General features: G+C 38.8%; 1 protein-coding gene and 1 long non-coding RNA gene across 2 annotated transcripts in view; one reads left to right on the forward strand and one right to left on the reverse strand.

Annotated features, from left to right (window-relative positions):
* The window catches only part of LOC105028606, a 104816-nt gene that overhangs the window by 56081 nt on the left and 35451 nt on the right, over positions 1–13284 (reverse strand). The window lies entirely within an intron of this gene.
* On the forward strand, positions 542–4789 carry zic3 (zic family member 3 heterotaxy 1 (odd-paired homolog, Drosophila)). The gene is made up of 3 exons (XM_010901461.3): positions 542–1867; positions 2808–2971; positions 3326–4789. The coding sequence occupies exons 1-3, from the start codon at positions 877–879 to the stop codon at positions 3506–3508; spliced, it is 1338 nt and encodes a 445-aa protein (XP_010899763.1). The 5' UTR covers positions 542–876; the 3' UTR covers positions 3509–4789.

The following is a 13284-nucleotide window of genomic DNA, read 5'->3' on the forward strand; positions in this document are numbered from 1 at the left end:
TAGATGATTAGATAGATAGATAGAAAACATTTGGAAAAATATAGCTTCACCAAAATGTAACAAATTAAATGTATTTTTTCCCCCAGATGCATATAAGATGCAATTTGATTGTTGGTTAAACAAAATTACTGAGTTTGACGTTTTTTGTGTAGAAATAGGCTTACGTTTGGATAATGGTACTTCTTTCCCTAAAGTTTCATCAGATAAACTAATTTTAAGTCTGTGTTGCATTTTATTGTAGCCTATATAAGAGCTGTACGTACAACAAACATTTGCAATTACTATGTAGTCCTCTGGTTATTTCAAGTTTCTAATCGTGTTTATTCAACTTTTGCAAGTTTATGCGTTATAACACTCCAAATAAATAAGGCTCAAAAAGAGAGAGAGAGAGAGCTCAGTTACCTTACCTGCAAAATAATGCCTGCACTGACCAATCAAATTAAACAATTGAGACGAACTGCCATTTTCAATACCAAACCGTGTCAATCAACAGACATCTAGCCAATTAACGTCCTTCTTTGGCGTCACGTGCCAAATGGGTTGCTGAGCTCTCATTGGGCGTCGTAGCACTGCCTCCCGAGTTCATTTATGTGCAGGGAATGAGTGATTGACTTTATCAGTCCAAGGACATCATTCGTCTGGAAAGGGGGGGAAGTTTGATCCTCTTTTTCGAGGATCACAGTTACGGGAGTTTTTCACTCTCTTCTGTAAGCTAAGGATTGTTTTTTCGGTGTTTTGTTTTTCTACCCTTGAATTTTTATTTTCCGCTCCAACGCACAGAAATCGCGGGTTCCCCACATTCGCCTTTAGCGCGAGCTCCACTAACCTGGGGTTCCGTTATTTTTTGTTTTCGTTTTCTACGTTCGATTGAGCCCAATGACTATGCTCCTTGACAGCGGTCCGCAGTTCCCATCGCTAGGAGTAGGGGGGTTCGGAACACCGCGGCACCATGATTTAGGGAACAGAGACCCGGGTTTGGGACTCAATCCCTTCGCTGATTCATCCCACTCCGCAGCTTTCAAACTTAGCCCGGTGGCTCACGATATAGCCTCCAGCCAGACTTCAGCTTTTACCCCGCAAGCCAGTGGATATGCAGCTGCCCTGGGACACCATCACGGGGGCCAGGTGGGTTCGTACAGCGGTGGACCATTCAATTCAACCCGGGACTTTCTATTCAGAAACCGTGGGGTTGGAGATTCCGCTGCATCGAGCGCCCAGCATGGGATCTTTGCGGCTTCTGCAGGGAGCCTGCACGGACCTCCTGGCATCTCCGATAACCCAGGGCATCTGTTGTTTTCAGGGCTCCATGACCAGGGCGTGAGTCACACTTCGCCAAGCGGACATGTAGTTAACGGTCAAATGCACCTTGGTTTACGGGGGGACATTTTTGGAAGACCCGATCCATACCGTCCGGTCGCCAGCCCTCGAACGGACCCCTACGGCGCTCAGCTCCACAACTATAACCACCCCATGGGGATGAATATGGGGATGAATGTGCCGACCCACCACGGTCCTGGGGCCTTCTTTCGATACATGAGGCAACCCATAAAGCAAGAAATGTCCTGTAAATGGATAGATGAGAACCAGATGAACCGACCCAAAAAGACTTGCGAAAGGACATTCAGCACAATGCACGAAATGGTGACGCACGTCTCAATGGAACACGTTGGCGGCCCGGAGCAAAGTAACCACATTTGCTTTTGGGAGGACTGTCCGAGAGAGGGGAAATCTTTTAAGGCCAAGTACAAACTAGTGAACCATATTCGAGTGCATACTGGAGAGAAACCATTCCCCTGTCCATTCCCCGGCTGCGGGAAAATATTCGCTAGGTCGGAAAATCTGAAAATTCACAAAAGAACACATACAGGTAATTGCTTTCCTCAAGTTTGCTGATGAACAACCGCCGCACGTTTACGTTGCATATTCGTAGGCTCCTTGTTTTCATTTTGCATAAAGAAAGAGAATATGCAGATTGTTGAGATATCGTTGCATTTTATGGTGTATTTCAAGAGTGAAGGCCGCAATTTTGTGTGTAATTTAGGCAGACAATAAATAGGGGCCTGTCTTGGAATGAAAACAATTTCATTTCACGCTCAGAAAATTACATATGAACGATCGGATAGCCTAATTTACATATCAACGTACTACGTCAAACGGACAAATGTTGATGTTGGAATTTGTGGGTATATTTGTAAATAAGAGAAGCTATTCTGTACGCTCTTGAGGGGTTGATCGAAATATGTGTGTATTAAGGAAGCGACGGACACTGGCTACTCTACCAAACTAGTGTGAGTGAATTAGCTTAACTACATTCAGACGGACTCCCCTCAGCGCGTGTTATTGTAAGTCTGAACGTGGTCCGATACTCTTGCCCCTTGTTTACTTGGCTAGAGTACTACTCCGTCCTGTAAGCTATGAATCAGTGCAGCACTTAACATTGTAACCAAAGTAAATATGCTACGACAAAGCCTAACCATAGCCTAATATTGAAGCGCTTAGGCCACAATACCCAATATCAGTCAATCGCTATGAAGACCTTTTTATATTAGCAGTTGTCACAAAGTGCTTAAACAGATTGCGGTGTTGAAACACGGCAATGATAACATGTACTGATTCATGTTTGTGCTCGTTGATTTGTTGTCTAATGACTGTAGTCCTGTATTGAACACATGCATGCTATTGCTATCACAGTATAGCAGTATTTCTGTGTCACACAAGGGCAGGCCATGCTGAGTGTGCATATCTCGTGGTGGTGGGCTGGTCGGTGTTTTTAGTGGTTAATGAATTGTGTTTATTCCACCTTGTAGGTGAGAAGCCGTTCAAGTGCGAATTCGACGGCTGCGACAGACGCTTCGCCAACAGCAGTGACAGGAAAAAGCACATGCACGTGCACACTTCTGACAAGCCGTACATCTGCAAAGTGTGCGACAAGTCCTACACACACCCCAGCTCTCTCAGGAAACACATGAAGGTAATTAACGTGTTCATTATACACTACACGTACAATACACTTCATTGAATTGGCCACGGATAATCTCAGCATGAAGACCCAAAATGGCATCACACTAAGCTGATATGTTTTTATTAGAGCTATAGTAGTAGGTTAATGTATAACACGTTCATTTTCCAGATATTGCAATTTAGATGCTAAGTTAGATTGCAGTGCAAATCGATATATCAGAACATATTAATTTGACGTGTTGAGTGTGTATCTATTCTAATACCACATATTGAATGTGCTTTTACTCAGAGGCGTGTAGATAGATACATTTATAATTTCAACTCCTCATGTTTTGTTGTCTTTTTCCCTTCATTGTTATAACAGGTACACGAGTCTCAAGGTTCTGAATCGTCTCCAGCAGCAAGTTCTGGATACGAGTCGTCCACACCACCAGTTCTTGTCTCAGCGAACACTGAAGACCCGACAAAAACACCACCGTCAGCCGTGCAAAATACGTCTGGGCACAGCGACGGACTGCCACCCAACTTTAATGAATGGTACGTTTGAAGTCAGAAGCAGGCTCTAAATGTGGACCAAGAGGTTAAGGAAACCTCAATAACTACTCACACCAAGGTGTACACAAAATGGGATTCGAACAACACGAGGAGATGCGAGCAAGCCAGCAGTAGCAGGCCTCGTCCATTCTCAGGATTCGAAATTTGACTTTTATTCCGAGTTCGAAGAAAACAGATAAATAATAAATAATGAAATAATACTTTCTAAGAATAAATAAAATGTTTTTCCTTTTTTTAGTTTACAGATTTCAAATAATTTTATTTTTCATTTTATGTATTTTCTCAAAATTTTATTTAAAAATAAAGGAAAGAAGGAAGAATATTTCACGGTGTTTTATATAATGGTGACTCACTGTCGCCTTTCAATTGATTGTTAAAACTTCAGACAGTCTTAAGAAACGTGCCAAAGTCTTTGTCTTGAACTTGAACAAAAAATAAATGAATAAATATATACTCGTGAATGTATTTCCTTGTTTTGATGGGGTCGAATCTGTTGTCAACGTCCGTTTTCAGGTGGAGAAATGTGGTTACGATTGTTACCGTTGAATATAACGTTGCCTTGTGTTAATAACGTTGTAAATACATATCCATGATGCCATATTTATCAATTTGTAATTTAATTATGGGTATAAGTTCTGAAACTTAAATGATATTTATGGAAATGTTTTCTAACAAGACTGTAGGCCATCAGTTTTGGGTCATAACCAGCTTAACATTAAACAAAATGATCAACTCTAAAGTTCCAATATTGCGATTGTATCTTTTTTTAACCAATATATGTGTCTTATTTGGATCTATAGTCTATTTACATATTATGGATTTGCCTATATGATGCAGATTTTTCCGTGACTTACTTTTTTTTAGCTTGTGAGACATTTGACATGTAAATCATAAATTCTGTAAATCTGAATTGTAATCAGTTGAGTTGGAAACCTATATAAAACGGTTCTGTTAATATCCTTTCGGTCAAATTAACTTTTTGTGCATTTTCCTTTAATAGAATCAGATAGAGTTCACTTGTAGCATAATTTCAATACACTCCATCAGCCATTACACTTGTCAGATGTTATACCTAGTTCATGAATTCCAAACCAAGGTGACAGTATTTTGAGTATTTCAAATTCGGGTCAAATACCCAAACATACGAGCCAGTATGGCAGTCCTTTATAGTTCCAACAATGTCTTTGTGCAAGTATGTTTAAATGTGTGCATCGGCAAACAATGGAACTGTCACAACACAGTATCTTCAAAATAAAAGTTTTTTTGTCTGTCAGCTTGCATTGTTTTAAATGTAACTTTTTTTGTGGAAACTAAGTGTGTTATTTGTTATAAGTACTGTGGTGTTGTATAGAGCAGTTTGATTACACATTTGCTTGTTTTGTATGAATAACTTGTCGAGAAAACATTTTTGTGTGAACAAAATGTAGTTTAAGGTAAACAAATAGATATATGTGAGTTGGAGAAAATATGTTCAGTGGCACAAACAGTTACAGCATTGAAATGTAACCTATTTTCAAGAATTGAATCTTATGCATAAATATATTGTGCTTATGAGAACGATTTCAAACCACCAGCACTACTTTTAAAACAAAATGTAAAAAGAGTACCTCGTGACAGTTATATATAAATTACGTTTATTTAAATAATTTAAGGAATATATGTTTTATATACTATTTTCTATACATTAATTTAAAAGAAATACCTTTTTCTTATTCCCACAACCTTTATGCCCCATGTCCTGAAGTCAGAGCAAATTTCTGATGTATTAAAGCAGCTAGAATGTGATGGTGTAACACTTTCTGGGAGAAATGGGTCACGCTCCAAGTTATTCCTGAAAAGCAAAAGGATTTACTGATGAACTGTGTCACTGTGCCACAATCGAGGCAAACGATGCAACAGCGAGCCTATTCGTTAGAGTATTTAGTGGAAAGCGACAAAGGTTCCTTGGACTTTTTAAAGTAGGCTATTGTTTGTTGGTTTGTTTGTTTTACCAACTATTTATGAAAAAAATGTGAACATAAATTTTGACTGAAATTAAAAAATATATGAAAAATAACAAACTGCGAAGTTTATCATTCTTTGTCATTGTTGTACAGCCTTTACTCTCTCTATTACACATAAATAAAACGTGTATTCGTGCCTGTGAGAGTCGGTACTTCACTTGAACTTGACACTGAGGAAGGCGCCATCTTAGCATCTTTCTGGGAGAGGGACCGGAAAACTTATCGACTGTACTTGGTCCTTTTTAGGAGGTGAGATTTGAGCGAAGCGTTCGCGATTCGGATGTAAATGGCACTTAAATGGTATCACGACGTGAGACCAGCCAAAACGTAAGGCAAGAGGATGAGACTAATGAGGACATGAGTTAGCAAGAAATTATCGTCACACTGCCTAAGACTCCGTGCTGACTGAAGTAACCACAGAGCAGATCACGTCAGTAGTTTTACGCATGCACGTTCTGAGTGCTAAGATACATACAATGTATACAATGTAGGGGCCATGACAGCAAAAAATATTAACGTATTAAGATATACTATAAGTCTCTTGAAAAAAACAATTGTTTAGGTTACTCTGGAAAAAAGTAAATATCAATGAATTACAGTATGTCATCATGCTCAATATCTGCATCGAGTGAGCCGAACAAAACCCTACCAAAAATATGTATTTTCCAACTGGTAACACAAATTACCCCCGCTTCTGCCCAAAGCCCCTCTTTAAATATGAATTGATATAAGAATGTATTCAAATTTGCCCCCCTCCCCTTGCGCAAGCGCGCACTTGTATTTCACCCGGAATTTATTTTTCTTACCAAGGCACAATGCAGTTCAAACTCGTTTTGTGGACTCCATGACGTCAAAAATGGGACAGGCTTACCCTGCAAGTGTCTCTGTGAAACAGAACGCTCTCGCGAACTGAGCCAGCAGTGATGATGGCGTAAAGAAAAGCCCAATAATACCTTAGGCAAATACCACCTAATATAACCCGATAAACTCCTGGCACAATCGTGTTTTGAGATGATGAGAAAACGGGTGTAGGCCTGTATATTCAAAAGAAAAACATGAAAGGCTCTTTTCTGAGTAGCCTATTCTCAATGGGATTAGAAAGCACTAGTCACGTGGTAGATGTGTAGCGGTTGTCTGACAGTGGTGTTTGTGAATACAGTAGTATAGCTCTATGTCGGCCCACCGCATGTGAATAGCATTAATACGAAGTGTTCATTCATCTCGACATTTCGACAGGAATATATTCGGAACCTCAGAAGGGCTTTGGAATCACACACAATTTACCGCGAGTAGAGCTCACGGTCACAAATGCGCTCTCATCACGTGTAGTAACCCGCATTGAAAAATCTCAAACGATAGTATATAACTCATGTTAAGCAAACCTTTTACTGGTTCATTCATTCATTTATATAATTCATTCATTGATACCACCCCCCCCCCCCACACACACACACACACACACACCACCACCACCACGAGCTGGCTGTAATAGTAAGTGGATAAACCAAAGAGCAGGTTCCAAATACTTTTTGTCACGCAACCGAGTTAAGATGTTAATAAACTCGCATCCCAATTCAGAAACCTAATTTCGCCCAGGGCAAAGGCTGAGTGATTGTGTAAAGGAGCAGGCCCTTATTGCATTCAAGGCGACACATAATTCACATGTCATTTGCAAATACATTTGTAAAAACTTGAAATCCAGTAAGTTGCTGCGCATGTCTAACAATAACACTACTTAATGATGAATCATATATATATATATATATATATATATATATATATATATATATATATATATATATATATAAGATGAATATTATATATAAGTATATACATCGTTAGAATGATATAGGGGTCGATTAATGATGCTACAACGCAGTGCACAAACCAGCTATAGGCCATGTACAGACTGAACAGGGCAATTTTGAGTAATTTAAGCATTATGGAGATCTTACCAGATGCATTCTTATTCATGAGCCTAATTCTTAGCAGTGTTTCCCAAACAGGCACATACAGTCTGAGAGAACGTTGGCTAGAAGTGCGACGTTAGACCACGTGTAGATACTGATTTAATCCAAAGAAGCACTGCTCTCGGAGCAGATTTCTAAATTCAAAGAGTAGTGGTTCTAAGATGTGTTGTGGTCCTGGGACACCCTTTGTCACACAAAATAAATCATTAATCAGCTATTTATAATCAGAACCCAATTGGAGTGAGATTGAAAATACACAAGGAGTTAAATTATGACGTTGTTGGTGATTGTCTGAACCAACCAAGTCTTGGCCCCTGGGATATTTCCTTCAATTCCCCAGAGAGAACGTTGCCGCCTTAAATCATATATTACAATGAAATATGTTTTTATTTGTGCAATACATGTTAACTTGAAAACATGACTGGCGTGGAATGCTGTGGATGCTGATATATCTGGGTTAAAATGTGACATTCTATTGTATCACACCGTTTAAGCATATTCCATGAAACCTAGGTTAAAATCAATTGAATCCGATGTTATTGTTTTTAGTAATAAATAAAAATGATAATGTAATAACAGCCCCAGAGTGGCTAAGTCAGTAACGCCATGTCAATGAGGCCAGGAGTTAAAATCCTGGTTGTGGTAAGCCGTGCAAGCTGGCTCATCCTGCTCCTGGCGCACTATAGAAAATTCACTGACTCCTAGTGGTAGGTCGTTCACTTACAAGCTCAGTCATGGTTGTTGGTCGGAAAATTAACTCTCCGCCAGGCATAATCGCTGGTGACTACTTTGCCGGTTGAGCAAGCACTGTCATAAGAAGCAGAATGGCTTGGTAGATGTGCATAGGAAGATCTAAAATACTGAACCTGCTTTTATGTTGCTGCATTGAGGCAACAAGGTAATATATATATATATATATATATATATATATATATATATATATATATATATATAGAATCTATCTTTGACTGAGATTTTATGTAAATAAAGTTAGTGGATGTGCCAAAAACATCCAATGCTCTGCAACACTTGTAGATAAAAAGCTGGTTTTAAGAGCAAAGTTACTAAACGAATCAAATGCTTACAATTATGATCTTAACCAAAGACAATGGACCTGTGCCCGATTTCCTAGAGTTAAATAATAATGCACTACATTACTGGATTAAACTCAGTGGAATGTTCCCTGTTCAATACTATTAAATTACATAGACCTATAGGCTATGGAGCTCATATACTGCGGCCAATATGCTATTTAATGTCCGTTTTCTCGGTTTTTATTTGAAACATATTTGTATCCTCAGATTATTCATAACAATTGCACTTACATAGGGAACATAGTACTTTGCTGACACGTTTTTTTGGGTCTGCGTTTTTAGCTAGACCGAGCAATACACATTGATTCATTAGGCTACTTAATGGAGATCATCTATGGATATAGTTAAACGGAAGGGTAAAATAAGAAACCCAACGACGTATTTTAGCTTTTCTAAGAGTGGTCTGGGGAAGCCCTGAGTTGCCTGCCTTTTCAGTCGGATGGCGTTGGGAAACCACTTGGGGATGTAACGAAGCTTCCACTAATCGATAAAGATTAATTTAGTCAATAGGCTAAATCAATATATGTATTTGGAAACCTGCCTTGGTCATTTTCTTATCTCAGTTCTAATCTTCAATGTCCCACAAGGCACTCAGGCCTAACATATTTTCCTCTGACCAGATAAAACAAATTTAAACAAAAAACTGATACACAGCATATATAGAATTGGCCACTAAATTAAATTGATTAGGGCTAACCTACTATTTTTTTAAGAATCAACATTTAAATTAAAAAGTAAAAGCATAGTGTAAGCTTTGAAAATATATATATATTTCTCAACATGTATGTAGGCCTACTATATTTTCCAAGTCAGCGAGAACACAAGCCGCCGACTAAGGCCCAAAAGACGTATATTCAGATTTTCTAGTTCTTCATCTCTTTGCAATGCAAGGCATTAATAAATCTATATAAATGTTTGGTTTTTGTGTCTTGTGATAATTTTAGGGTCATTTTGACCGCAGCCCAAAACACCTAAGTCTGCCTATAGAGTAATTATGTCCTTCTATTAAATCTACTTTATTTGGACACACCAACAAGTTATAGGTACCACCTGGGGGTACCTACACCAGTGGTTTGGACCAGATCGACATGTACTGTCCGGCTGTACATCCGGCTAAACCGCCATATCCAAAACGAAAAATGCATAGATCACTTTTTGACAGAACCGCAATCTGAATCATATACAACATTCCAGGCTCATATTTGTGTGCATGTCACCTAAAGGACTAGCCTACGAATTTAAATACAGGTTTCTCTGGCTAAATGATGAAGAGTAAAACACATTTTCACAGGCTGGAGGGGACCTGCTGGAGTGATCTAGACCTGACAAGCAGATCAACCACACAGGACCAACGATGTTCAAAATCACAAATGCCTTACCTTAAGTATTATGTATTATAAGTATAAATATTTAAGAGAACATCACCAACCTATTAACATCTGAATATGTTGAGCTGTAGCCTACTAGTGAGTGTTATTATTAAATAATCCTATACAAATACAAATATAGTTCCTTATAATATCCATCAATTGGCTATCCTATACGTGCAACGTTTGCTTGCTATTACTTTTGGTTTAAAATAACTGAGCACGGGGGCATGTTTTTATTATCCTGCCATAGGCCAGACGCCTTCCGTTACTTCAAAAGACGTGCAGGTATTCCTGGCTGCTAAGTAAGTAAAAAAAGAAATTACGACATAGTGCTACAATCATCTTATGAATGACCTGTTTCTAAATACTAATGTGGGTTGAACTTATAAAGATAAGTAGTTTATAATTATATAGCTATTATATTTACGGAATATTCAAATAAACTTTTTTTTACACTGGACTATCCACATTGCGAGATGGTGGCTGTTTATACATGGGGTTCACAAGATCCCTGCTGGTCCTTCATGCACACCTATATAAAATATTTTCGATGTAAAATCGATGTTAATGTTACTTAACTCGTTCTAACTTCTTATTGTTGCACTGCAACAATTAAAGTACTATCTATAGCAATCTGCATCATTACCACTTACATACAATCACGATAGAATTACCCTGCTTAGCTTATGCCCATTCCTATCGGTTTGACCAGCCGTCATTACGACCTGCTTTTCAATTACTGATGCTTATTTCACCTGCTGATGAGCTGGAGTGTTGAATATGCATTCACTGAGCAGGGTAATCCAGGATGTGTGCCGTTAACTATTTTCTGGGACGTGTTACATGTCTTTTGTGATGGTAAGGAGGTGCCACAATGGCTTTGTTATTTACTTCAATGAAAGGTAAATTGACAATTCAGATATATTTACATTTCCAATTTATTTAACAACTTATCGGAAAACATTTAATTTGTAATGTAAAGTCTGTGCCTTTTGCAGTTTACAAAACATTAATTAAACCTACACAAGTATTATTTGGAAACAAACTTCGATTGTCCATAGACTAGCCAGCACAACATCCAGCAACAGTCCTCCAATACTTTCACATGAACATACATCCCACATTTACAATCAGATACACCAATACCTGAAGTTTATGGAGATACGATTTTATTTATATATTTAGAATTTTAGCTATTTTGACTTGACCCTCTCCATATAATTCGAAATAAAGGAACACAGTTTCCAGGTCTGTGTAGACATTGTCCTGGCGTCTCCTGAACCGAACTGGTCATTATACAACAGCACACAAAGATATCAAATTAATAGCCTGTTAGAGTGCCTCTCAAGTTTCTAATTCACGTCACGGTGTGGTCGTAGCGTCATTAATTCAATACTGGGAGACGCCAATTACGCCCCAAAATGATGTGTCCATTGCCAATCGTGCACAAAACATAGCATTGTAAATTAGGTCTACAACAACAGACAGTCTTAAATCCCTAACATCTGGGAGGTGTCAGAGTCTTGATGAATTCCTCATCAGCGCAGTACCAGCTAATAGGTCCCCGGAGTGGTAGTTTAAGCAAACGCTCTACTCGGCAAAGCAGATGTTCAACGATGGTGGAGTGCGTTTGTCTTTTGACAGATAGGCCTATATTTTCAACACTTTTGAGAGGTGCTAAGTGAGCAATTGACATCATTTTTATATGTGCCATGCCATCCTTGAAAACCACTCCAAATTAGCCTACCCCTGCGCCCCTAACTCATCACTTGAAGGCAGTTCTGGAGAGCGAGAGGCCAACTTTTTTGTCTGGACTGTCATGATTTGACAATGGTAATTGCAATGAATTATTGAAGATGGTTATGAGCCTAACAACAAGCCACTCGTAGGCTAATCATTATACCATGCAGAAAATGCTTATCAACCAGTATATTTTTACCCATGTGCCGAATCTAGCTATTTATTCTCAAACGAATCACCGTATTTGATTGAGTTTAGCTGACCTCGTAACTAATCCGCTCTTTGCAAATATCAACTGTTGTTTCGATCCGCATGGGACGAAGTTGTGTTTCAACAAAGTTTGCACCTGAAAGCCGCCCCGTCTTTTGTTATTGGGAAGCGAAGATACCCCACTGAGGCACTGTCTCGCCTCGGGGAATGGCTAACAGCAGATCACTGCACTCCCTCCTACCTCAGCCTTTAAGAAAGAATATCTAACACAATGCTTGCAATGTCTTTCATTTGAAACGGTGAATTGAAAGTTGGGGGGTTCCAAAGTCCTTCCGGGACACAGCCAACCGTCCAACGTCACTTTCACGCGAGTTATAAGATGTTTGGAATGGGAAGATGAGCGTCAACCATTTGGGCACTGGAAAAGTATGCGTGAGAGAGCAGTCAACATGCCTGCTAGGACCCCCACCACCGCTCCAGTTACGCAATGTCTCCAGCGACACCACGCACACAATTTCCCGCCGCGTTTTATGATTATGATCACGAGGAGGCACAGTTCATTCTCCACGAAGAAGCCTAATCCGTTAAGTTTACATTAACTGATATAAAAATAATGAATACTTCAATCCGTAAACATAATAAACCGTTCTAAGTAATTTTCATAGTGTAGTCAGACTATGAAAAATAATTCATATAAATGTGAGAAATAATCAGATTTAATAGACTACAATTTACATCTGGACATAATCTGTCTCAGGAAACTCGGAACTCGGTAATATATTCTTAATAGTTTTGGCTCATTAAATTCTTACTAAGCAGAGAGGTGCCTCCACATCTTCATGCAGTTGATCCAGCAGGTGCGGCTGCTCTTCTCCATACATTATTTCGCCCTGCAAAATAAATTCCCATCACATAACAAAACAGACTGAATAGGTTTTTTTTCAGAATTGTTGCGAGTATCGAATTAAGATAAAATATACACTGCCTCGGACAGTTATAGCCAATCTTCAACAGGCTACTACTGTAAAAAATAAAATAAAAATACCAAAGGGAGGGAGAAGGAAAACAAACAGAGAGTAGAAATTGAGCTCTGTGAACCTTTGCTCATTCAAACAACTTTGCGGATATTGAGCCGAATGTATAAACGCGTTGTGTCAAAATACAAATTCCTGTTTGCATGCACTGTAAAAACAAATAAAAAATATAACCATTGCTTGTTACTGTGTGAGTTGGTGGACTTCAGAAGGACACAAAATATGTGGAGCGTTTCTTACCTCAACAATAGTTGAAGTTAGCTGAATTTGAAAAACCTTGATGCAAAATACAAAATTATGTTTTTCTATGAAAGGCGGTTCAGCTATATGCATATATGTTGAGCAAA

The sequence above is a fragment of the Esox lucius genome, chromosome 4, assembly GCF_011004845.1.
Source record: "Esox lucius isolate fEsoLuc1 chromosome 4, fEsoLuc1.pri, whole genome shotgun sequence".
NCBI classification, from domain to species: Eukaryota; Metazoa; Chordata; class Actinopteri; order Esociformes; family Esocidae; genus Esox; species Esox lucius.

Excerpts from the sequence above, each read along its gene's own strand:
- zic3 (XM_010901461.3), top strand. The coding sequence starts at position 877 with ATGACTATGCTCCTTGACAGCGGTCCGCAGTTCCCATCGCTAGGAGTA. Across the intron at positions 1,868-2,807 it reads TCACAAAAGAACACATACAG|GTGAGAAGCCGTTCAAGTGC; the intron begins GTAATTGCTTTC and ends TCCACCTTGTAG. Across the intron at positions 2,972-3,325 it reads CTCTCAGGAAACACATGAAG|GTACACGAGTCTCAAGGTTC; the intron begins GTAATTAACGTG and ends TTGTTATAACAG.